General features: G+C 38.8%; 2 protein-coding genes across 2 annotated transcripts; both read right to left on the bottom strand.

Annotated features, from left to right (window-relative positions):
• Nucleotides 1–729: 729 nt before the first annotated feature.
• On the bottom strand, nt 730–22064 carry LOC145435184 (protein GPR107-like). Its single transcript, XM_080312501.1, has 17 exons — nt 21927–22064; nt 21569–21676; nt 21036–21086; nt 19740–19868; nt 16637–16692; nt 15790–15901; nt 14675–14801; nt 13613–13769; nt 11638–11686; nt 9577–9786; nt 8908–8978; nt 7519–7636; nt 6634–6764; nt 6059–6152; nt 5913–5996; nt 4164–4282; nt 730–2625 (listed from the first exon to the last, which is right to left on the bottom strand). Exons 1-17 carry the CDS (start codon nt 22062–22064, stop codon nt 2505–2507), a joined length of 1875 nt encoding a protein of 624 aa, XP_080168627.1. The 3' UTR covers nt 730–2504.
• Nucleotides 22044–24997, bottom strand: LOC145435189 (serine/threonine-protein kinase RIO3-like). The gene has a single exon (XM_080312509.1). It carries the CDS (start codon nt 24561–24563, stop codon nt 22878–22880), a length of 1686 nt encoding a protein of 561 aa, XP_080168635.1. The 5' UTR covers nt 24564–24997; the 3' UTR covers nt 22044–22877.
• Between the last annotated feature and the right edge of the window lie 2272 nt (nt 24998–27269).

Here is a 27269-nt window from a genome sequence, read left to right as displayed (position 1 = left end):
GAATTAGATTACTGGCATTTCGCTATAATTTAGTGAAATTCAACAACTAGAATTATCTAGTGGTTCAATTCTGCTTCCACCAAGAGAGAGAGATACCTAGACGGGCAAGTCCAGGGGCTATTTCCGGGAGAGTCGATAATTTTCAACATGTTTGATAAAATGCCAATAATCTAATTTGTGGAACATTTCCACGATCTCATTTTAATTCTAATCCCAATTTCTGGTTCTCCTAAAATCGCTACAGGAGAACTGTTTAGTGTGAAAAGTGCCAAGCTTGCTGTACAGACATTTGCCATTCTTGTGCTCATAAGAATAGCCTTTAATTTGATATGGACGGGACTTCATTCAATGTCGCGAATTCGATCAATCTAATTCCATTCCAATTTCAAAATAACAGTAGCTATAATTCTAATCTAAATTGGAAAAAAAAACCTGTGTTGCTATAATTCTAATCTAATTTGGAAATAGCTGTAACTATAATTTCAATCTAATTTTGAAAAGCCTATGTAGCTATAATTCTGATTCTAATATAATTGTAGGCATAATTATAATATAATTTGGAACAACCTGTGTAGCTATAATTCTAATCTAATTTGGAAATAACTGTTTAGCTAAAATGACCACGAAAGTCAATTGACTTGTTTCTTCTGTTCAAGTACCTTGTAACTTCGTTACGACCTTCTCTGCTTCCTTTCTTACTTACCCTGTTCCCAAAAATCGCAAATCAGCTACATTTGTTCAAGGTTTATTCATCGTCGGACATTGCAGCTTAAAGAGTTACTTCACACAAGGACTAGCGTAATATGAAACAGTTATTGACTTCGACCACAACATAGGCCCAGCACATCTGCCTTCTTCGTTACGCAAGTCTCAATAAAAACCCTTGCAAGATGCAGTGCTACGCATAGTCGCAGGAAATGTCACCGGGCTACTTCGGATAGCCACATGAAATGTACAATACACACTCATGTGCAATGTAGCAGCACCCAAAATTTTGTAACACTAGCGGGTCTTTTAGAGTGCCGATGTCAATAAACCCTCCTTCGAAATTCTAACACCCATGGAAAGTTTCAAAAAGAACAGAAATAAATATGCAATCATCGTATAACGGTAGACACTTTCTGTTAAAGATATTTTCAGTGAGGTATATCTAGGTCTGAGCTCAATGATTCGAGTATTCAAATCTGAATCGAATGCTAATTCTGGTGAGCAGGGTAGTGATAAATGATTCTGAGTTCTGAAATGATACACCCTATTCCAGTGAGAATTATAGTTTATATACTGTTTCCCACTGTACAAGCCACTAAACTTCGATTGGTCGTATTGCATCATACAAAACATGTACAAAGCTACTCACGCAAGCGGAATTGACATATCTGTGAAGTCGCAATCAACTCACAGCATTGTCACAAAGTGCAATGAAACATGTATGGTCGAAAAAATATCAAATCATCTTTAACGTGATGTACAGCTGGCATTATACTCTTTGTGATCGCGTAAAAGGTACATATCTTAACTTTTCACATATTGATTGATGCTAGATTCAGAATTGAATCCCATATAGTCCGACACGGACTAAAAATTTCCAAAATTACGTTTGCTACAAGACAAGTCATTTCCGTATTCAAATAATCGGCGTGATACAAGGGAACAGTCTGTAGCTGTTATAAGTCAAGTTGTATAGTATATAGGGAGAAGTGATAGTAGTTTCTGACCCTCTTCATTTGTAGTCACGGGCTAATAGCAGAATAGAGAACGAGGGTCCGTTTTAGGGGTTGATTCTCTAGTATAGGGTCATAAAAATGTCATGGGCTGGTCCCCATAACCGGGAATTACATCTACGATTCCATGATTGTAATTGAGACGACGCTAGCCATAAGAAATAGATCATATATTCCCAGTTTAGGAGACATAGATTATTGATTCTCTGAATCTTTGCTATTGTGCTGTGATGTCACAAAAATTGGCCGGCCAGCAGAGCTGGACAACTGGAAAATATTCAGCTTTCATTAGAATTAAAATAAGATTAGAATTATAGGCCTAGCTAGTCAGTTTTTTTCAATTAGATAACAGAATTTGAATTACTGAACTTGCAAAAAATCGGAAATTGAATTTCACTCACACCAAATCAGAGTTATTTTTTCACCTTTTCCAAATACAATCAGAATTAGAATGATGGTTAAACAGTTTTCACCAAACTAGCTTAGAATTATTAAAAATATTTCACAAATAATATTAGAATTAGATTATTGACATTTCGTTCCAATTAGACAATTAGAACTAATTAGTTGTCCATCTCTGCGTCATAGGCCTGCCCCGGATAGTCAGAATATCACACAGTGGCAGAACTTCTCCCGTAAATACACATCGCTAAAATATTGCGGCTAAAACGAAAATACGCACGAAACATTGTTACTTTGCCCTCTAGCACCCTCCGGCTATATCGTGGGGAGGGGGGCATAGTCAGCGTGACCTCGGTAACCTTTTCTGTGGTACGAGTGAAATCACACGGCGCTGGTAGTCCTTTGCTTGGGTAGCAATACGTCGAATTCGTCTGTTTCAGAATCGTCTCTGGTTTTTCTGTTGACTCGAGTCAGATTTTCCATGGCGCCTGATCTTGTGATTCTGATTAGATTTAAAAGCAATGTTTTTTTCATTTTATCAATATATTGAATATATTATTATTGTAATGAATTTCTGAGGATTGTAGAAGTAGAAGTAGCAATTTCCAAGTGCGCAAAATGCAGGATTGTAATGACTCGAGTCGCAATTTTTGGTCGACTCAACTTGACTTGAGTCATTTTCTTAAACACGGAAAATGACTTGATTTGAGTCAGTTGAGTCAATCCAAACAGAGTCGTGAAAAAGTGGCTGACCAGGACTTGAACTCGTACTCAAGTCTCGAAACTATGTGTCGGACTCGACCCTTTGCACAGCTTGGACTCAGACTTGACTCGGTGGTGAATTGAAAATGACTCGACTTGACTCGAGTCAAAACTATAAAAGTAACATTGCCTTGTGAGTCGGAACCTTTATTGTCAATCAGAGTTGTAACAAAGTCACAAGTCAATCTCACTTTTATAGTTTGACTCGAGTCAAGTCGACTCATTTTCAATTCACCACCGGGACACGTCCAAGTCAGCGAGCAGGTGGTCGAGTCCGAGTCTTGGTAATATGACTCGAGTCCAAGTCATTGTGTTGACAGTTCAGTTTTGAGTTAAAGTTGCATATTTTCCGTATTATGAGAAAATTAATCGGGTCAAGTCAAGTCATGACTTGACCCATTACAATCCTGTTGTCAACCTCATAAAATTGTCAAGTTATTGGTATCTAGAAAATGCATACTATAACAAATTTGGCTCAACTCCAACCAGTAGAGCAAAATTATTGGAGCACAAAATTTTGAATTTCAAATTATAATATTTACGGCGGAAAATTAATTTTAGATTTCTAACCACCGTAAATACTATGATTTCAAATCCAAAATTTTTGACATCAATAACTTTGCTTCTACCGGTCGGAATCGGGCCAAATTTGCTACTCATCGTTTTTAGCCAGCCTGGTAATTTTATCGAAGTTATATTAAAATTTGAAGAAAAATGTTATTTTTGAACAGCGCTATTATTCGTGCCCAGGGTTGTAACCTAGTCACAAGTTAATCTCACTTTTATAGTTTTGACTCGAGTCAAGTCGAGTCATTTTCAATTCACCACTGAGTCAAGTCCAAGCCAAAGTCAGCGAGCAGATGGTCGAGTCCGAGTCATGGTATTATGACTCGAGTCCGAGTCCAAGTCATTGGGTTAACTGCTCAGTTTCCGGTTAAAGTCTTGTTAAACCCACTTCTTATAACTCTGTTTGGTGATATCGAATGGTTCGCATTCGTAATAAACTGATTTTCCTCACTTTTAGCAGTTTCTGGTCACATTTTCAAGTACCAGTACCGATAGACGATATCCCAATATTGTTGTTACTTTATTATTCTTCGAAATTACAATGAAATGTCGGTTTTGGCCGTTGAGTCTCGAGCAATGACTCGAGTCAGGTCGAGTCATCAGAAAATCATGACTCGAGTCGTTACAACCCTGCATATTGACCACTCCAGACATAAGTGATAGTTTCACACAAGTAGGTCTAGTTAACAGTAAAGAAGCCCCATAACTTACGCTTCGGCCTCGTCGTCACTGTCTTCCTGGTCCAGCTTGAGGTAGGGATTGTCGCACCCCGGTCGGAACTTGTATCCCGTCACAGAGAAAAAGACCAGGCTGCCAATCTCCTGGAATAACTGCGGAAAGAAAATCCGGCTTTTGTGAAAGGGAAATCGAAATTTGAACCCAAAGATCGCAAAATCAACCGCTTCGTCGCAAGCGGGGTCCAAGAAAATTTTCAGCCTTTTCAAAGAATGATAGCTACAAAGGTTATTCAAAATTACACTTGAAACAGAATGCCAGTTACAGGATTTCTTCTTCTGAATTAGAGTCGAAGTACAATGATAGCTTGGGAGCCATTTTTACAAGGTAGATTAGAATTATAGCTACACCATTTTCCCAAATTGGATCAGGATTAGAATTACTGAATTCGCCAAAAACTTGAAAATTGAAGTTACCGGCATTTCGCTGTAATCTGTTTCAAGGGGCACTGCACTCTGAAAATGATGGGGTCTCAAATTGAAGGGCAAAACGAGACAAAATGTTGGCCGCAGCCATCTTCGTCAGAACGCCACCGTAACCCTTTGTGTCGGATTATATTGCTAGCAACCGGAGGTGGTCGATAGTGAAGTAATTCCCTTTTTAAAGTACTTGAGTAGGTTTTGACTTCTATTACTACTTGAACAGCAGGGCTTACTACTTCTGACCAACTCTGCTAGTTGAGGGGCATTGCACTCTAAAAATGATGTGGTCTCAAATTGAAGGGCAAAACGAAAAAAAAAAATTTGGCCGCAGCCGTTTTCTTTAGAACACACAGTAATGGAGCTGCAATTTATTGAAATTTCCACAAAACTTCACGCTCCATCAGTCACGCAGAGATCGAACTTTATATCGTTGTCGGCCGATGCTATGAAGGAAATATGTCGTACACGCCAAGGTGGCTTAGATACCGCGTTCAACGGAAGATGTTTATTGTTTAGTCAGACCTTGTTAGTTTCCACACCCTATTTAACGTCCACTTGTAGATTTATATAACTTTATTATAGTTACACGAGCTTTCGGAGCGCCGCTCTTTCATCAGGTGTTAAAGCGAAAGTAACGCAAAAAGAGCAACGCAAAGACATTTTGAATTTAAACCTATGCATATTGTGACATCATAGGGAATAGAAAATTTCAGATGCAAAAAATCATGACTTTATGACGTCATAGACACTAAGATCAAATTTATATTAGAATCGCATACAGTAAGTTGTGGGTCTGAAAATTCGCTACGATAAGGTGAATATGGTAAAATACACATGCAGAAAAGGTGTCAAGTGCAGTATAGCCTACTCCATGGTGTAGTGAGACATGCATCCTCTACCTATGTTCACTGTTCAGCCCTTGCCGGAACGTATCAAATTTAGCATGTATTTTTGTTCAGTAGCCTTGCGCAGGATAGAGTCGTCAATGTTCCCGACCAATACGTTTATTATCATGTCATTCTCGTCAGGAGATTTATGTCAAAATTGGGCCTGGCCTAGTGTATTCTATTTCTGTAGGACAGAAATAGATCATGTCTAACAATGTATTATACATAAGAATAGGACACTTGTGGAAATTTCAATAAATTGCAGCTCCATTACGGTGGCGTTCTGAAGAAAACGGCAGCGGCCAAAAATTCTTTTTCGTTTTGCTCTTCAATTTGAGACTACATCATTTTCAGAGCGCAGTGCCCCTTTAATAAGACAACTAGAGGTATCCAGTTGCATAAGTCTGGCTACTGACCCCGTGTATCCAGATGTATCGAAACGGTAGCGTTATCACGAGCAGATAAACGATAATCCTCGTAAAGTAGAGATAGCACACAATCTGAACGGAAAATCACACAGAGATGAAAACGCAGATATGGTTAGATTTCGAGCCGAGGTTACCATGACATAAAACTGACGAAATAACTTCAACTTTTGCAAATTGATGACGGCCTTCCCGTCGGTCTCCGACGCTTCTTGCAGATGTCGAATAGACCTGATCGAAAACGGATGAAAAATGAGAAAATGGATCAAAAATTGATTGAAAAATATTTAAAAGAAAAAAAAATGGTAAACTTTGAAACGAAGCTGGAAAGAACTTGAGAAAAAATTGAAGGATTTAAAAAATTGAAAATTGATAGAAAAAAACAAGGAGTATGTCAAAGTCGAAAATGACTATTCTAGACGAATTGTGATGAAAAATTTGTCATCGTTGGTACTTGAGTATTGTATTGTGAATATCTAGACATGATAATTTCCATGGAAGTAAATTTCAAGTATTTTAGGGCTATTTGTGCCTAAAATACTATTTTCAACTCGAGTACAAGTGAAATCGGCGATTTCCTAGTAACTAAAAGAAGAGTGTCCTCGGCCCATTTCCGCCTAAAATTGGTTGATTAAAAATGGGAAACTAATTGGAAAAAAAAATAAAAAAATTTTGAGAAGAATTCCAAGAAAACGAAAATTGAAGTCCTCACCATACAACGGGCACTAAGACGGCCCCGCAGCATAAAAGATCGACCAATATCGCGACGTCTTTCCACGTGCCGTACGACTTGTTACCCTCCTCCGTCTCACCCATGATAACGTACGCGACATTGGCGATCACCTGAATAGCAGGAATAATACAAAATGAACCACGCGTAATATATATTACATTAATACCGCCGATTCCCATTAATTCAGACACTGGAAAGACCGTTTCAGCATGGCTTACTACCATATTTGAATAATTTCCATAATATTTTATCCCTATATGTGTGAGTTACACTGTAGCCTAATATTATGCCAGGGTTGTAACGACTCGAGTCGCGATTTTTTGGTGACTCGACTTGACTCGAGTCATTTTTTCAAATGCGTAAAATGACTCGACTCGAGTCAATTTGTGTATCGACTCGACTTGTAGTCGAAGACAGACATTACATTGTAACTTCGAAGAATAGTGAAGTTACCACATGATTGGTATTTTGTCTGTCAGTCCTGATACTTGGAAAATTGGGCCAGAAACTGTTCCGACGGAGGAAAATTACGATGTTATGAATGCGAGCCATTCTATATCATTCGAGCAGAGTTGAAAAAGGGGGTTGGACTGGATTGAACTCAAAACTGAAGAGGGAACGCAATGACTTGGACTAGAATCTACTCATCGACTTGACTCTGCGGTGAATTGAAAATGACTTGAGTCAAGACTACAAAAGTAGAATTGAATTGTGACATGGTCACAAGGATTGCCTTGTCTGACTGTGCGCTTGACCACAAGACAAACAATCTGGCTTAATTCGACTATATATAGACATTAGACAGAGATGACTTTCCTTAGTCAGCAGTGCCATTCCATAACAATTAAACAAGAAGACGCCAACCTGCAACGGTATCACAATCATAAATATCTTCTTGTCGCGATCGCTCAGAATGTACTTGATAAACGCCCAGCCTGTTCCAATGAGCAGAAGACAAATGAACAGCAGAATGCCTTTCAATCTAAAACAAGAAACATTGTTTTAAGAACTACAAAGCTCATTTCCAGGGAATTGCCACGAACGAGCATGCAAAATCGACGAACGAATTCTGAGTTTGAAGACAGTGGTCAAATCATGGCAAATTGATACGATTACCGTACTTAAACTCGATCGAGTATCAATTACAAGTACCGTAATTTTCCAAGCATAGTATGCACCCTTAAAATGGCATGCAAATTCTGGGAAAAAGCCTGTACCCATGTACAGTACGCACCCTGCACTCACAGTACATGAATAGCTGTGTTTTAGTACGCGATGTTGTTCTGTTTTGCGATGTCACTGTCGAATAATCATGACATAACCATCGCTAATCATTATGCAATTAACGGGATTGTCTCTAAACGATAGTACAGAGCAGCCTAAACCTGCGAGGATGGCGACGCGATAGTTCAGGCCAGCGACACGACGTCTTCGCACGAGGCCTATAACATATGCGATTGCTAATCATTATACAAGTAACGGCATTGCCTCTATACGCTAGTAGATAGCATTCAAAGCCTGCGAGGCCGGCGACACGACATCTTGCGCACGAGGTCAGGCCAACGGTTAGGTCGTGCACACCACGTCTATTGGAGGTGCGACTGATTACGCAGCGATTATATTTTGCGCACATGACCTGTCGGTGAATTAGCGAGGATTGCAGCGCGCGTTCAGCAATCAATGAATGGCCTAATTTCCCTCGAGTGCCAACGGCAAACCAACTCAGCAGGAGATTACGTGCTGTGCAGACGACTCTCGTTAATTGGCAACACGCATTTTGCCAATTGGTAGCGCATTACACTGATAATACGAATTACTGGGCACGATGGCTGAAAGTGATGCGCGATTGGTTTTTTATTGAGGCGAATTTTTTTCAAGCGTGTTGTTCCCATGTATAATACGCACCCCCCGATTTTAGGGCAAAAAATCGTGAAAATTTTGCGGATTTAACATGGAAAATTACGGTACGGAAATCATACAGTTGTTGTCACTAAGATTTATATTATCAACTAGAACCATAGTTTCGATAGCATTTTCCACTGTGGAAGCCTTGAAACATCGATTGGTCGTATCACAGCATACGAAACATGTGGTGCAAAGTACACAAGATATTGGAAATTAGATATCTCTGAAGTTGTGATCAAGCCATAGCATTGTCAATGTATATTGTACATGGTCCAAAATAATAAATAATCCAACGAGTTCTAGCTCATTATAAAGTGCTTCAATGCAAGAGAAAACACCGTTACTTACAAATGTACTATATAAAATATCACGGCCCAAGCCTCTGAACGTCCGTCCTTTGCGATGAAATAATAGTCCAGCTGGAAATAACAATAATAATGAATTGAAATTAAAAATGGAGGTTGTCTCATTTTCGAAATGTCTGTATGCTCCAATTTTCACTCTGATTTAATTTCTGATTTTTCTGTAGGCTATGTGCTACAGGAGGACTGTATAGTGCGAAACGAGACAAGATGGATGTAGCTTACGCACGGGCCTTTTCTATCCTTTTCTATCGATTCCAGTACTTCTAATTCCAATAAAGTTTGGAAAAATAATGTAATTCTAATTCCAATCTCATTTGGAAAAGCTGGAAATTTTTTAGTTGTCCAAGTCTGCTTCCCACCGTACACACTATTATTTCAAAGCCAAAATTTTCAGCTACGATAACTTCGCTTCTACCGGTTGGAATTGAGCCAAATTTCAACGCATCGGTTCTTTAGCCGACCGATCGTTTCTGTACCGTAAATTTTTATTTTTGCACATTTTCAAGGCGAAATACTATAGAACCGAGACCAAAATATGTTATGTCTGCAAACTTTAAGCCCCAAACCGACGTTCTAGCGTTAGAAAATCCTTTTTTTAGCAAATTATTGATGATTACAAGCAAATTTCATGATCCAACATTTTTTTACTCACCGAATGGAACATAACCGACAGTCCTTTGACGAAAATGATGACGGCCATCAGGTAATGTATTTTGAAAACTACCTCCTTGGTCGAGCAGATTACTTGGACCCAGACCACCCCCACCGCGAAAAAGGTCAGCGACATCACCCCGTACATGAGGGGTAACGCGAGATCGCCGGCCGACAGGTAACTGTTCCCGTTTTTCTCGACAATGTGGGCCTGCGAAAATTTCACGCAAAAATATGAAATGAATCCAGGGCTGTCGCCAAGTCACAAGGCACCGAGTCAAAAGTCAATCTCACTTTTATAGTTTTGACTCGAGTCAAGTCATTTTCAATTCACCACCAAGTCAAGTCCAAGTCATGGTATTATGACTCGAGTCCAAGTCCAAATCATTGTGTTAACCGCTCAGTTTTGAGTTAAAGTCTTGTTAAACCCAATTTTTATACCTCTGTTTCGTGATATCGAATGGTTTGCATTTATAGTATACGAATTTTCCTCACTATTAACAGTTTCTGGTCGCACTTTCAAGTACCAGTACCAATAGACGAAATCCCAATAGTGTGGTTACTTCATTATTCTTCGAAATGACAATGAAATGTCGGTCTTGGCCGTCTGAGTCTCGAGTCATAGGACTTGGTTCGAGTATTTCGAGAAAATTGTCCATCATTAGAGCGACTTGCAATGATGCAGTGTGACTCGCGACTTGAAGCAAAAAATTCAAGTCTATTTCCACAGGCGCGTAGCCAGCCGAAAAATAAGGGATGGGTTTGAAATAAAAGAGGGGGGTTCGATTTTTTTCGAATTTAGTAACGTAGCATCGATTCATTAGGGTTAAGTAAATGCGATGCGTAAATAACGATTAATACATCCCCGTGTTCGCGATTATAGGCGTATGATAAGCTTGTCGACGAGTCCGGAAGTGCCGTTAATTAGCGACTCCCTGATCTGTCGTGAACAATGAAATACGCACGCGTCGAACATTTGAATACGCGCGTTTATCAACGCGTCGAACAATTAAATTCACGCGCTCATCAAAGCGTCCAACAATTAAATACGCCCGCTCATTAATGCGTCTTGCGTCTCACGTAGCATCGAGATTTGCTCAAGTAAAAATGTACGAGTTTTTATCCGTGTTATATTGACACCGATTTCAGGTGGTTCAAACCTTTACCTCTTTTATAACTCAAGCCTACTGGACTATAACTGAATACTAGTGGAAATCAATTACGCATGTGCACACGCGTCGAACATGATTGCGGACATTCGATGTCATTCAGTTACGAGATGTCACTCTTTAATCACAATCGCTAATCAGCATGTACTTAATAGCATTTTATCCAAGCCATCGAGAAATAGGAGTCAAAACATGGTAGGCCCAAGACGCAGTAGTTAGGCTAGCGATATCTTTAGTACTAGGCCTATTGCAGATGTGATTGTGTAGTCCAGCGAAGATATCGTGCACACCAAGCCAATGCAGATGCGATTGTGAAGGCCAGTGACGATACCGTGCGCACAGGGCCTATTGCAGATGTGATTATTCAAGCCAGCGGAATTAGGCTTGTTGGAGACGCGGTAAATCAGGCTAGTAATGATTGCCGAACGCGCGACAATGAATGACCTGATTTCGCAATCATCTCAGCGGGAGATCGTGTCGCGTTACATTGTGCAGTGCAATGCGCACAGACGAATCTCGCTAATTAGCAACACGCCTTTCATTAATTGGCCGCGCTCGTTAATTGGCCGCGCGCAATACTGATAATACGACTTATTGAATTTCAACCGAATATTAGCGTCAGAGCGGTCATTTAAATAGGGCAAGGTTTCGCGTTAAAGGAGGGGTTTCGCGTTTCTAAAGGAGTGGGTTTCGACCCCCCTCTGGCTACGCGCGACTCTATTTCCACTAATATTATGAAGTAAGATTCCTGATCGTGACATCGGGAGGTATAAAAGACACACAGAACATTTATATTAAATAGATGAACCTTACTAATTGTAATATAATGATCTGAAAGCGTACTAGTTAGTTAAGAGTCAATTTCATGAATTATTCGTTATTATAATACTCACGGTAAACGCCGCAGTAATTGTTTTGTCTTTCGGATTGTAACCATACGTCCTGAAAAATAGGTATCAATCAGTGGTCTACGCAGATTATGCAATCGACATTCATCTAACTCGGAGGTCTCAAACACGCGGCCCGCCAGAGCATTTTGTGCGGCCCGCGACTACATTTTAGATTTTTATTAATTTTACAATATATAAGTGTCACATATATCTTTTCAGGTTATAAAGTCAAGATGCCCTCTTAAATTGCCCCGAAAGCCTTAAACTATTCATCAAACTTCACTATCACATCAATTGCAAACGCTATCATGCAGCGGAAGATTCACTATTTCGCCACATGTCCAATTCATGATGACGAAACCTGACCCTTAGACGATTCGTGACTCAAATTTTTGAGTTGGACTTGGACGCGACCTTTCTTAGAATTACTCAGACTCGGGCTAACTCGATGGCAAAATGAAAATGACTCGAGTGGACTCGGAATGGCGTGAATTTGTTAGAACCATGGATGCAACAAACTAAGTTCGCGTATCAGGGGAATAGTAATAGATCAGAAGGTCGCAGCTTGGTATTTCGTTAACTAAGCAAGTAGTTATGGCAACCATTGTCAATCTGTCAGTTACATCTTTGGTCGCTAAACCATGTTATTAAGGCCACTTACAGGTAACGAGTACCGTAGTGGTACGCTCCAACAATGTAACAACAATGGGCCGTTCGGATTTCCGACATTTCAATCGCTAGGACACATTCATTAATATCTTTATATTATATTTATATGTGTTTCTGCTCCTATATTTGAAGATATTTGGCCATGAGATTAATAGCCTACTCATCAGAAGTATACCCGAAAAATGGATTGGAATTAAAATGCTCAACTTAAAAATGTTTTGATATCAGATCAGTCTCTATTTTCAATCTATTAAATTCAAAATATTCATAGTAGCTGCAAAATTATAACCTGATAGCTTTTATGATGGCATCATACATTTGTCCGCCCATATGGTGTCTATATGTCATAATTATAATATATCAAGTACAACAACAATTCTATTCAAATTGCTATGAATGTGATGATTCTTTTCTTGCCAGGCCTAAATTGATACAAGAGTAAATCACATTTTGACGATGTGTGTTCACCGTCAGTCTGCTGGATCGGCTCACTTTCAATAGGACAATTCATTCCCGCCAAATAAGGCCTACTTGGAAAGACATAGAATACCCCTATAAATGCTGCGACCCGCAGCGTCGTCAAAACGGTAAAACTGGCCCGCGAGCACATTTGAGTTTGAGACCTCTGATCTAACTGCTGGTTCTTTGGGTAGTTCCACTTCTAGTCGCACATAATAAAAGTGAATAGTCCTAGTTCTAGTTGCACATATGAAAAAGTACTTCAAGTTCCAGTTTCGCATTTAGAAAATGATTTAGCTGTAGAACAGTTAGAAACACTTGTTTGTCGTAGATCATGACATCGGTGTTCTGTTGTGTGATGTTTTTGAAACATTGCTAGCTCAGCGTCATCGCTACAAACAGCGGTGACTTGGCTTTCACTTGACCCCTTCCGTTATATACTTGAAACCCCGTTCTTTGTAAATGCTGATTTTATCTCCTATATCTCGTAGCTCATTTGTATTACAAGTTATTAGGTAGTTGTGTTTTAATCAGTCCGTTGTGGATTTTTATAGGTCGTTAGTTGCAGTTGCGAGTTTTGCTAAGTGAGTAGTTCTATTTCTAGTTGTGAGTTTTAAAAAGCGAGTACTTCTAGTTCTAGTTGCAAGTTTTGAAATGAGTAATTCTACTTCTAGTTGCAAGTTTTGAAATGAGTAGCTCTAATTCTAGTTTTGCGAAGTGAGCAATTCTAGTTCTAGTTGCAAGTTTTGTAATGAGTAATTCTACTTCTGGTTTTGAAAGCGAGTAGTTTTAGTTCTGCACAAGTCTGGTTGTCTCCAAGTCTCCGAGCATCCGCTCGGCAGACACTCACTGTTGGGTGTCGCAGTTGTGAAAGTACAGCTCGTACAGCCCGCTCTGTTCCTCGGTCACAAATTGCGTGTAAAACACGACGTTCATCCCGCCTTCAAAGTTGCCCGCGACAGGGAGCGTCTCTTCCTCCTGGTAACCGTCGGCAGCAGTTTCCGTTTCTGTGAACGCCAAATCATTTCAACCAGGGCAGACTCGGAAGACTAGATAATTCGAATCTAATTTGAAAAGACCGGATATAATTCTAATTCTAATCAAAATTGGAAAAGGCTGTGTAGCAATAATTATAATTATACTCCAATTTGAAGGAAAAAGTGTGCAACTATAATTCTCTAAAATCTAATTAGGAGAAGACTGTGTTATTATGATTCTAATTCTAATCTAATATGGAAAAGAATGCATAGCTATAAACATAATTCTTGTCTAATTTACAAAAGACTGTGTTGCTATCATTCCAATTCTAGTGTAATTTGGTAAAAAATGTTACTATAATTTTAATTTCAGTCTAATTTGGAAAAGACTGTGTAGCTATAACTCCAATTCTAACCTAATTTGGAAAATATATTACTATAATTTTAATTTCAGTCTCATTTGGTTAAAATGTGTTGCTATAATTCTAATTCTGGTGTAATTTGGTAAAAATGTGCAGCTATACTTTCATTTCTAGTCTAATTTGGTTAAAAATCTGTTGCTATAATTCTTATTCTAGTCTAATTTGAAAAAAATGTGGAACTATAATTCTCTAAAATCTAATTTGGAGACGACTGCGTTGTCATGATTTTAATTCTAATCTAATTCGGAAGAGAATGCGTAGCTATAAATATAATTCTTGTCTAATTTAGAAAATGTGTAGCTATAATTCTAATTCTAGTCTAATTAATTTGGGAACGACTGATAGCTACAATTCTAATTCTGATCTAATTTGGAAAAACTGTACTTGTAGTAATAATTGTAATGATAGTCTAGTTTGGCAAAAAAACTGTAGCTATTATACTAGTTTAATTTGGAAAACATGTGAAGCTATAATTTTCTTTAATCCAATTTGAAGATGTCTAAAAAAAACTACTTTTCGGGTCTTTGATGGCGGCGCGTTTTTTCCTGGACTGCGTCTGCGTAGTCTCTTCCGATTGTTCATAATCTGCGGTAGTATCCTCGACAGGAGACGCCGAGGTGTCTTCTCTTTCGGTTGGCGCCTTGACAAAATATTGACACTTCGTGAAGATTTGAAATTTCGTGCCTCGCGCCTTCACAGGGCTAAACAAAATCTCTCATTATCATGTCACAATAGTGTGACGGATGTTGAAACTTCAAATATGTAGCATTTGTGCAATGACTCGAGTCATTCTCTTAAAAATGTTAAATGACTCGACACATTCGATATGAGTTATTCACTTCTTGTGTATCGGGACCAATAATTGAAAAATAAGCCCATAGACTGTATATTATCTGTTTGAATAAACTTGTTTAGAGTGAGAAAAATGGGTACATTATGAATACGGATCCAATGTCTTCAATATTACCCAAAAGTTTCACAGAATTAAGTTGTACCTGACTTGAAGTCGAAACTGAACTGAATTGAAAATGATTCGACTTGACTCGAGTCAAGACTATAAGATTGAAATTGACTTTTGACTCTGAACCTTGCGACTTGGTTACAACCCTGTCAGCAAGTCGGCAAACCTACTCGAGTACTTGAAAAGAGGTACTTTATCACAGATCAACTCAGCAGGGTTGTAATGACTAGAGTCACGATTTTTGGTGACTTGACTTGACTCGAGTCTTATGCATCACTCGAACCAAGTCACATAGGACCCAAGACTGGTACTACCAAGACGGGCATTTCATTTCAATTTCGAAAAATAATTAAGTTACTACCATATTATTGGTATTTCGTCTATCAGTCACAATACTTGGAAAATTGGACCAGAAACTGGTATAACTGAGAAAAATTACGATATTATGAATGCGATACATTCTATATCATTCGAGCAGAGTTGAAAAAGATGGGTTAACAGGATTGAACTAAAAACTGAAGAGGGAACACAATGACTTGAGAATGACTCGACTTGACTCGAGTCAAAACTATGATAATGAGATTGTCTTGTGAGTCGGAAGCTTGCGACTTGGTTAGTGGTTACAACCCTGTTATAAAGCAACTACAATAGCAATTAATGAACTCACCTCTGTTACAACTGGTTCCTCCTTTTTGGCTGCGGCTGTTGTCACTGCCGGCATGCTTGTAGTGGTTTCAGAGTGCTGATCTTTGCCCTTTTTCGGGTTGGAAACACCGTTCCTGTGGGAATTAAAAAGTTAACAGTGATATTAAAAAACAGTTTCAGAAAATTGCATCGTAATAGAGGAATCAGATGTAAAAGTCGCAGAGCACGCAATGGGTTAACGAGCATAGGCGTTCATTAAGGAAGCAGTTCCAGCTTCTACTTGAAATTCAGTAGAGATTTACGTTACTTCTGGTTATATTCGAGTACCAATTGACCAACTCTGGTCTTGTTCCAGTGATGCAATGGCTCGAGTCGCAAATTTTTGGTGACTCGACTTGACAAGAGTCATTTTTTCAAATGCTCGAAATGACTCGACTCGAGAGTGAATTTGTGCATGACTCGAGACTAGGACCGCCAAAGACAAACATTTAGTTGTAACTTTGAAGAATAGTAAAGTCACCGCATGATTAGTACTAGGAAAATAGGGCCTGAAACTGTTAAAACTAAGGAAAATTTCGATATTATGAATGTGAGCCATTCTATATCACTCGAGCAGAGTTGTAAAAATTGGGTTGAACCATATTCAACTGAAAACTGAACAGTGAACATAATTACTTGGACTCGGACGCGAGTCAAAACACTGTGACTCGGACTAGCTGACTTGGACTCGGTGGTGAATTGAAACTGACTCAACTTGACTCGAATCATAACTATAAAACCTTGTGACTTGGTTACAAGCCTGTCTTGTCTTGCAAAGCATTGGAGACCCCCAAAATTTGGATTTACAAACAAATTCACGGAATAGTAACCTCATTTCTTCTTCGGTGCTGTAAAACTTGAGGCCTTTCAGAAGTCTCGTCCGAATCTAAGAATAAAAAAAACACGAGCTGACAAAACTTGGAATACAGAAATTTAGCAAGGCAAGTGTCCTACTGTCCTGCATGTTATTTGACCGGTGTACAGACTTTTTCAGGCTGCCAAACTAGTTAGTCGACAGTCAACTGACCAATGATTTTCTAGTAATAGTTCTTATTGTAGTTGCGAGTTTTGAAAAGCGAGTAGTTGTGGATTTTGAAAACTAAGGGTGGAGCCCAATTCTTCTCCTCAACTAAGTAATGCTTAAATGCCAATCTCCACTCAACTAAAAATCGATTGGTACTCAGCGTTGAGTGCGCGCCAATTCTCTCTGCTCAGTTAAGTATCGATTTCCAAATGTCGTTTTCCGAGATGACGTTGCCAGATTATTTTTCGCGTTCGACATTACACGCGTGAACGATTTTGTCATGACAACACGACGCTGTCTCTTTATTTCGTCACTGACCTACAAAGTAGAAACAGTTCTGACTGATTTATCTAAATGCAATGAATACCCTCAGCTGATCCACACTCTTTGAAGATGACCCAATAGAAATATATAAATCCTCGAAGATACCCGGAACGTTCCTATGCCCCACAGAAGTATATTTGCAAGACGCTACAAACCCATTCGACATTTATGAAGATAAGTTTCACAGCAGGCGGACACGTAAGTGCAGGCCTGAAAGAACAAAATAAATGCATCGATATCGTGAAAACAAATTGAAAAATTAACATATTTTCAGGATTTCTTTCCAATTCTCTTTGAATCATTCACTTTGCCCCTCTACCATTCATCTTCCCGAAATACCCATCAGACACACCCGACACTTTCTCCCTTAAATATTCAGTATTTCTTGTTTCCAACAGCTTATTGCTGCTATCGTCTAAATCGGCATGAAGGTATAGCGACTCCATCCCAACACTGATATTACCATGCAGGAACTCTATCAGCTGATCGAGGTTCATGCTAGGGGGCTGTTCAAGATGCTTCGTTTATTTAATTGTGGGAAGAGCATGCGTAATATTTATAATAACCGATAAGTTATATTTTTCATCTGAACAAGTCACACACAGAATGCGATAAGACACAATGCGATGTAATGAACAGATATGAGGATATCGAACGACATGCAGTTGCGATCTTTTTTTATAGTGACATCCACCTCGGCCCAGAGTGCCCGATGTCACAGTTCTTTTCGATATTGATCTTTTTGAAGCCACGGCCCTTTCTTGTTCTTTCCATTCCTTGTGAGTGTTTTCTTTCGTCGGGTCTTTTTCTGGGCTTTTTTGTCGCCGTAAGAACGGCGACGGCGGGGTACGCTAGCGCATTGAGACTGCAGAAGTTACCATTCCGGTATACCGATATGCCGTACGACAAGAAGTCGAAAGGGTACAGAAGAATATTACAAATACAATTATAAACACAACATCCGTCCAAGCGCCACCGATGTCATTCGGTCAGCAGAACCTCACATCACGAAATAGTGTACCTATATACGACAATACCGGTACTCCGGTATTTGGCGGGTGTTGCCTGCAGTTGGCTGCTCGACCGTGAAAATTGACACTTAAGTCTGGTGGTGCGCTGACTTAGATTTGAGGGCTGATCTGGACGCATTTGAGTGTGAGTATACTTTTTGGCGTGAGTTGAGTTACGAAATGGTTGCCGAGTAGAGAATCGCCACTCAGCAGAGAAATTGGGCTCCACCCTAAGTAGCTCCATTTCTAGTTCAAGTTGCGAGTTTTGACAGTGAGTAGTTCTAGTTCTAGTCAGTGCTGGGATGACTCGAGTCATGACTTGACTCGAGTCACCTTTTTCGTATGACTTGACTTGACTCGAGTCACTTTGTGAAAATGACTTGACTCGGCCTATCAGAAATGTGGATTGACTCGTGACTCGAAGCAAAATTCACGAGTCAATTTCAAGTCATCAAGCAATCGATGCCGATAAAAATCACTGTATCTTGCAATCGAATTGTTCGCCAAACGCTGGTGTAACCCGTGAGAGCGACCAATTATTCAATGATCATGCGTTTTACTGAGCCTCCATTGTTCTCTCACAAATAAATTGACCGTTTACGAAGTGATCGAAGCTTAGCCTACAGCTTACGCTGTCGTAAACTAGTATAGTAAAGTATTTTAATAGAAAAATGTCTCTTACCGTTCTCTGTACCTGAACCAAACCTCTTGTTTCATTGAAATTAAATTCGAAGATAGCTTATATAGTCCTCGACCATTGGCGCAGGCTCGAATTGTATCATATCCATTTGTAAATGGGGAATAAATTGCATCTTATCAATTCGTTTCTCGATTCTCTATTTTGGCTGGAAACTATAAACTGAGGCTATGCAATTATACTTGCGTAGTTTAGCATTTCTACGTATATGTAAGCGATACAGCGCCGTCTTACGTGTATATTTAACTTCATATTCGTTCATCGGTTCAAAATCAATGACCAGTCAATCTGTGTTTCGGGCAGCTAGATAAATGCAATGGCGTAGGCATGCCTCATACTTCGAAAAGGCAACTTGACTTGAAATGTGACTTGACTCGTGACTTGACTTGACTCGAGTCACCTCCAAAAATCGAGTGACTTGACTTGACTCGAGTCACCTTCGAAAATCGATTGACTCGACTTGACTCGAGTCAAAATGTGCAATGACTCGTGACTCGAAGGTAGTGACTTGATCCCAACAATGGTTCTAGTTGTGGATTTTGAAAACTAAGTAGCTCTAGTTCTAGTTGCGAGTTTCGGAAATTGAGTACTTCTAGTTCTAGTTGCGGATTTTGAAAAGTGACTAGTTTTAGTTCTAGTTGTAGATTTTGAAAACTAAGTAGCTTTAGTTCTAGTTCTAGTTGCGAGTTTTGAAATTGAGTAGTTCTTGTTCTAGTTGTGGATTGTGAAAACTAAGTAGCTCTAGTTCTACTTGTTCGCAACCTTTGTTGCTAGATATTATGCTTTGATAAAATTACAATAGGCCTATAGCAAATATACATTCCTAAAATTTGTATACAAGCAACCATAATAACGAAACACCGAAAACGTAACCAAACCTTCAATTCATATTCCGATTGCTTGACACTGGCCGTGTGTATACTCATAATGGCTCTCGCCACGTCTTCGAACTGTCCGTCGTCCAACTTTTCATCTAAAATGCATCCCCGCGTGTTTTCTTCCCGTTCCTGCATATTCATAAATTGGTCATCACCAGAAATTTGAACAATCACGAGTTCATAACTGCAATACGGCGAAATCAGTCACTGCATATGGGGATTTGTACATTTCAGAAAATAATATTGTCCTACTTTCTTTCCAATTCTCTACTAGTTTCTGACGATTGCCCCTGACGAGTATCAGCCAAAAATATTCGGGTTCATTTCAACATCAATATGCTATTCAATTGTGTATTGAAGTTCTGTACCTCCAAGAAGCTCTTCTAATATTATATAATCATGCTACATCAATACGCTCCCACGGGGCCCAGATCATAATATTTATTCGATGCAGTTTCTCAAATGTTTGTCTAGCAAACACATTCGCAATAACAGGCTTCTGGGAGTACACGCTTCATTATTGCAACAAACAATATTCATGATTATTAAATATATTATTGTACTTTACTATAAGTAGAGCCCCAATGATTAGAGGTTTGCCGATAATACTGAGTTGACTTGAGGAAATATCGGTATCGGTCATTTGAGGTAAAAACTACAATATGTGACTGACAGGAAAATTGATGTAATTTATGAATTACAGGTCTCCAGATGCAGCTTTTCTAGCTTATTTCATGTCCAAGGCCAGCAATAGCTTTAAAGCTGTTCCAATAAATGCTTCGATGTCTTGAAAATTATAATTTCAACTTCAATTAAAAGAAATTTTATCTATTGGAATAATTGAAATTATTACTTTGTATGTTACGGTAGCTTTAAATATGGGGGTGAAAGCTACCAAAATCCTAATGCTATATACGTCGTCTGTTATCCAGTCATTATTGTCAGCGTTGAGACTGGAGTCCGAGTCCAAGTCATAATGTTCACTGTTCAGAATTGAGTTCAAGTCAGGTTCAACTCACTTCTGCAAAACTCTCGGATGACAACGAATGATTCATAATAAAATACTCATTTTTCTCACTCTTAACACGTTTATTCAAACATATTTCTGGTCCTATTCATCAAGTGTCGGTCCTGATACCCGAGACTTGGGTCAAGTCATGTAGAATGTCTCGAGTCAATACAGAAAGTAGCTCAATTCGAGTCATTACAGCTCTGGTCACGAGTGACACAAATGCTTGGACGAAAATCAACTTTATTTGCTGAGATATTATACGTAGAACAAGGCAAAGAACTTACCACATAGCTCGAACTTCCAGTGCTGCTGGCTTTGTCAAAGCTGAATCCGATCTACAAAAAGAATGGCTGATCAGAATTCATCTATTTCAAAAATGGTAAGAATTCCTGTAATTCCTGTAAATTTGAATCGAAATTTTTCGACATCAATAACTTTGCTTCCGCTGGTTGGAATTGAGCCAAATTTGGTGAGCATCGTTTCTATAGACAGCCGAACAATTTCATGGGGTGAACAGAAAATTTTGAAATTTTTTTTATTCAGTTTTACATAATAAATAAAAAACTTTCTTCTCCTGTAGCAATGCGACTACTGGTTAGAATTGAACCAAATTTGGTGTGAAGGCTTGGAGTAGGTAACCTAACAATCTTATGAAGTAGCCGGTAGAATTTGAGAAGAAAAAAGGTCATTTTTGAACATTCCTACCCATCAATTCAAAGCTACAGAGTAATAAAAGTCATGATCGGTAATGCACTTACTTTGAGGTCAGCAAAGTTCCAAACAAATAATAACCGATCAATGAATAACGATTACTCACAGATGGTTGGTTTGGCTGCGATACTTTCAAATTTGTGATATTGACTTTCAGGTAGCCGCCTTTGAGGAATCCGAAATCAGACAGAACTATCACCGGTCGCTCATCATTCTGTAAACAAAGTAAAAACTCATAAATATCCCCATGTAAATAAAAAAAATTATCTGGACACTCAGTGGCATTTTGTCAATTTACAGTTCTCCTGTAGCATTTTAAGGAAAAGCAGATCAGAATCAGAGCATAGAAACACCTCACAAATCAGATTACCCGGTATCGGAATTTCACTCCAATCAAACAAATACCTTTCTAGTTGTACAATCCTATACCTGAACAAGCATTGATGTGAACATAACATACTAACCGTTACAGTCAAAGAATGAATTTTTCCACGCGTAAGCTGTAAGCATCCAGCAATAACAAACAAGCTTCTAATGAAGCCCATTCTAGCGAGTGTCAGACAGTTATTTACAATTATAACCTGAAAAAAAGACGGCGGCATTAGTTGGATGAAAGCAGGCCACAGTACGCACACTAAAATTTTGAAGGCGCGACAGTTATTGCGTGAATTTCAGGTAATTATCAGCACCAATTCAAACGAAAGATTTTCAGAAAACACTTCAATGAGAGAGCGATGTTTCACATGCATGTAACACAATTACATTTATCAAAAACGCAACACATCTCGTATACATTAGGAGATGGAGAGAACATACTCAGAATACGTTTGATCATCACGAGCAACTAGCTAGGTATTATTCAAATAACTATCGAAAGTTACTAATAATTTTGAGTCAACACATTTCGACAAGAGATGACTTTTTTAAGCACTGAAATTACACTTTCCTTACCACGTGGAGTTCATATTTCAAGGAAAATTATAGTTTTGATGCTATTTTTTACTGTGGAAACCTTTAAACCTTGATTGGTGTAATCGCAGCATACCAAACATTGGTACAAAGCTAAGCACATTAGCAGAAATGACACATCCGCGAGGTTGTGATCAACCAACAGCATTGTCACAAAGTGCGATGAATTCATACACGGTCAAAATAATACCAAAGTATCTTAACTGTGATGTAGAATTTGCATTATATTCATCATAGCAGCATAAAAGGTACATATTTAAACTTTAAACACCCTTCATACTATTAAAACGTCATATCAGTTATAATCGCAGCCTTTTATCCAGCCTCAATACAACTAAATTCATTACGTTAAACACTTTTCCGAATTCATATCAAAACAGAATAAGACACAAATACAATCAAAATAACATTGACACAACGAAAATAATTCAACAAATACATAAATTTCAAGCTTGAGTAAGAATCTGAGTAGCCCTTTGCTTGTTCTGTTGACCGTGCTCCGACGACATAGTTTGAAGTCTTTCTATATCCGATTGAAAAGCGGCTTCGTCCGAGTTCGGCAAATCAAGTCCTGACACTTCATTGAATAGAGTCATGGCGTCAACCACTTCCAACACTCCCCAGCTACGGAAAAACTTGGTAACATTCTGGCAGTCGCGGTACAAAAATTCATACCCATGCGGGTGATGTGGTTCAACCGATTGACTCACGTCGATAACCCACACTGTTTTGTTCTTCCAAAGCAAATTATACTCGCTTAAATCGGCGTGAACGAGCTTGCATTTCACAAATAAAGTCTTCATCAGTTTCACGACTTGAGAATACGCATCACTTTTCTGTGCTTTATTCAACATGGCGTCTTTTAATTTAGGGGCGTTAACTTGATCCGTACCTAAAAACGACATGACCAACACGTGTTTCTTTAGTAGCACCACATCGGGGCAAGGTAGACCGGCCGCTTTCATTCTGAGCAAGTTACACATTTCTTTTTCAGCCCACATATGAATTATTTTTCGTGGATTCAGCTTCTTAAATCTGTCTTTAAACCTGTAATCATCCTTGATGTATTTGTCACGCGTGCGGAATTCGTTGAGTGTGGTTTTGTAGATTTTGATAGCGCATTCGCTCGGTATAATATCTCCGTTCACACGATCATATTTTAGCATCTCAGAGGTCCTTAATTGTGTCGAATCACCACCGTTCGCATGTAACACAATAGATTCCTTTCCCACACTGACGATACCATTGATTGATGCTAAAATTCCATTATTTACTAACTTGTACAGCAAAATCCTTGTTTTTTCATCCAAAACGTGTTCCGCGGTGTAATGATCTTTAGCTTCGTGTACTCTTTGGCCGCGGCGTTGTTCATTGATGGCGTGTCTTTTTAGCGAATTGTAAGTTTTATTGCTGATTTGTAAATCCGAACCGGACATATCGCCGCTTAAAAATCCAGCTGGAAATGACGATTCCATTCTGCTTACGTTACGTCGATTGCAGATTTCTTTGTCGTGTTTCGTAATTATTGTTTTACCAGAAGACTGTACTGGTTTGACATCATCTGCGGCGTAATCTTCTTCCGAGTCATAATCTTCATTTTCAGACGAGCTATCTTGATACGAAGTTCCTACTCTGTAATTATCTAGCGACAGCTTGACTTTTGCAAAACGATTAACACGTTGTTCTTCTCTGGATAGATTTTCGTTATATTCCTTATCCCATTCGGCTTGTAAAGCACGCGCTAATGCTTCATCGTTATTAGTTTCGTTTAAATCTGCAACTTGACTAACGTCTGCGTCTTGATCTTGGTCCGATTTATCGAAAGAGTCTTCGACAAGATCATCTTCCACTAGAGAGTCGGCAAGCTGCTCGCTCATCACGTCGGAAAATGACACCAGAGGCGACGATTTTTGGGACCAACCGTTATTCATTTTTGTATAATTTCCCGCTATTTTGTAGATTCTAATTTCTTTAAATACTGTTAACTTGAAATCGAATATACATAGTTGAGTGAGGCGAATTGAATTGAGTTTATTGATAATAATTTCAAAAACACGAAAAGATTGTGATAGAGAGAATGACAACTGTATGTACACTAAGCTCAGCTTGTTTCGCACTTGGTTCTGCAGCATTTTCAGAAAAGCCAGGAAAATTAGATCACAATTAAAATGAGTGATAAAACATTTCACAAATTAGATTAGAATTAGAACTTCGAGTTGTTCAGTTAAAGTTTATTGTGAGTAATTTCATAATTTCAATACACCAGAAGACTACAATACAATAAAAAGATAGGATGGAACGACTTGGAGTAGTCTTTCAATCAATCAAACACCCCCCTGGGCCCTGGGCCTACAACATGTAGATAAGAGGCATGCACACATTGCACTCTGAATTAACTACACATGATTCAACATTGATTGAAGAGGAAGAGAACTTCAACATGCCATCCAATAACATATTCATATTGAAATAAACTCGAATATTTTAGGCTGACAATCGTCAGGGATAATACAGCATCAATGTGCCTCAACAATATCATGCTACTGGCTGCTGGACAATGTACGATTCTACTGAAAGCCTGAAACTTGATTAATTCGAATGATAAATTGATAATAATAATAATAATAATAATAATGGCGATGCAAAATCAACATTGTACCGATAGTCATTGGTGCTACAGGGGTCGTGAGCAAAAAACTCATGAGGCATATCCAACAAATTCCGGGTAACGTTCGATTCGACATGATCCAGAAAATCACATTATTGGGCACTGTGCACATTCTTCGGAAGGCCTTGAATGCTCCACTGGACTAAAATTACACCTGTGAATCACAGCATAATTTCTGTAATTTCCATTCTTCATCTTCAATCATCTCTACCTCTGCTCTGTAACCCTTGCCAATTCTTCATCTGCTGCAATTCTGTAATCTGACTTCTCCGTGTATTGCATAGGAATAACAATTTGAATGTATTACTGAAATTTTAAAAATTTACTCCAATCTCGCCATTTTCCTTTGGGGGCAGGTTGCTCCCCGGATTATGTGTGTATCTACCAGTTTTACTGTGAATAAAGAATATAATAATAAGGGGTGGAACTTCAAAACTTCATCCTATCAAATTATAGCGATACATTCATACAGCACCTAACTGACACCTTTCGATAATAAGGAATTCAGAGCGGCAAAGTAAGTGAAAAATGCGGGCTTTGATTCATACAAATAGTAACATAGACCGTTTATTTGTTTATTATTATTTTTATCAATTCGTAACATGGCAAGATCGCAATGAAATTAAAAGGTGTCAAAACGATCTGAAGTAGTGTTTCAATCAGACACACATCTTGACATAGAACACATAAGAGGCACGTACAATGCATGAAAGGTAAGAAAGGATAGCATAGACCGGACAAGCGGTGAAAATGAGGTGGCATGTGACGGAAATCATTGTATCAGTATCGAATCGGTATGTCACTATGTCATATCGTAGACTGGTAATCAAGTACTGACTAGTACTTCAAACTTCGTATATAGGTAATCGTTATCAGTTATCAACACAAGAGAATTACTTCGTAAAACAACAACGCAAATACTAACAAACAAAAATTGCCATCACCCGTCCACTTCGAAACCGCTGTTGTGGCGCAACCGCAACATCATCAACGTCAAGCTGCCAAAGGGGTGCTGCTATATTTTCAGAGAACTGAGCGTGACGTACGGTGTGTGTTGCGTCGACGGGGACATACTTCTTGCACGGAGACAAAGACAGTAGAATAATAAATTCATATTGAAGTAAACCCGAATATTTCCACCGACACTCGTCAGGGTTAATCGTCAGCAACTGGTAGAGAATTGAAATTTAGATTGTATATCAACAATCGTATCACAGAGACAGAGAATTATTTGTCAACTGTCCAAAAAAATAATATTGAGTGAAATGCGATAAACAGATAAGTGACATATCGACGCTAGCCCCATATAAACATAGCCTTTATACGGTTATAATATCACAAAGTCGTCGAAACCCAGCCACGGACAAGCATCTCTTTACATTCTATAATCTCAATCAATCAATCATTTATTTGTCACACCAGTGAAAATCCGGTGCGGACCAGGATGACGACGAGGGGCCGCAAGGCCTTAATACACAGTCGCCACCTGTAGGAGTATACACATTTCAATCAATGGCACATAACGAATGACAATAAATATACAAAACTACAAGAAAAGCAGAGAAAAAAAATTCAAGAAGGATACACCAGAACAACACAACACTTTAGTAACTAATAAAATTAGAAAAACAACAACGCACAGCATCATGGAAAAATTATAAAGTAAAAGAATAAAATAGATTGTCTTGCTTTGCTTCGTATTTGGGTTGTCCAGAAAACTCTCACGGATATAACTCGGGACGAACGAGATTGACTAGCAGCTCAACATACGGAATGTCGTCTCGAATACGTTTTCTGTAGTAACGCGGATGATGATAGTTTTCTGTGAAGTCATATTTGTGATGCCGGGTAGCTGCTGCTTCGGCTAACGATAACAGCAAACTGTGCTACACGGAAAATAAACTTGTCTTACTGTCGGGTAAATGGTGATTAATTCCTACGAAACATATACCGCATCACTGCACTTATATTTTATATCCGACAAACGATACCGTCCAGTGCTTCAAGTTGCCTGTATAATGTTCAATTCGTTGGATACGCTACAAATCTGCTTGTGCTTAAACTAGCCATCCCATCGCCCCTGTGCTGTGACCAGGCGGTTACTGAAACCCAGAATCAAAATAAGCCCTAACCTCGAAGTCAGCAATATGAACATACAATCCTGTACTAA

This window comes from Botryllus schlosseri, chromosome 3 (assembly GCF_051294905.1).
Source record: "Botryllus schlosseri isolate E-star chromosome 3, Bs_hap1, whole genome shotgun sequence".
In the NCBI taxonomy this organism is placed as follows: Eukaryota; Metazoa; Chordata; class Ascidiacea; order Stolidobranchia; family Styelidae; genus Botryllus; species Botryllus schlosseri.
This window is presented reverse-complemented; position numbering and strand designations above follow the sequence as displayed.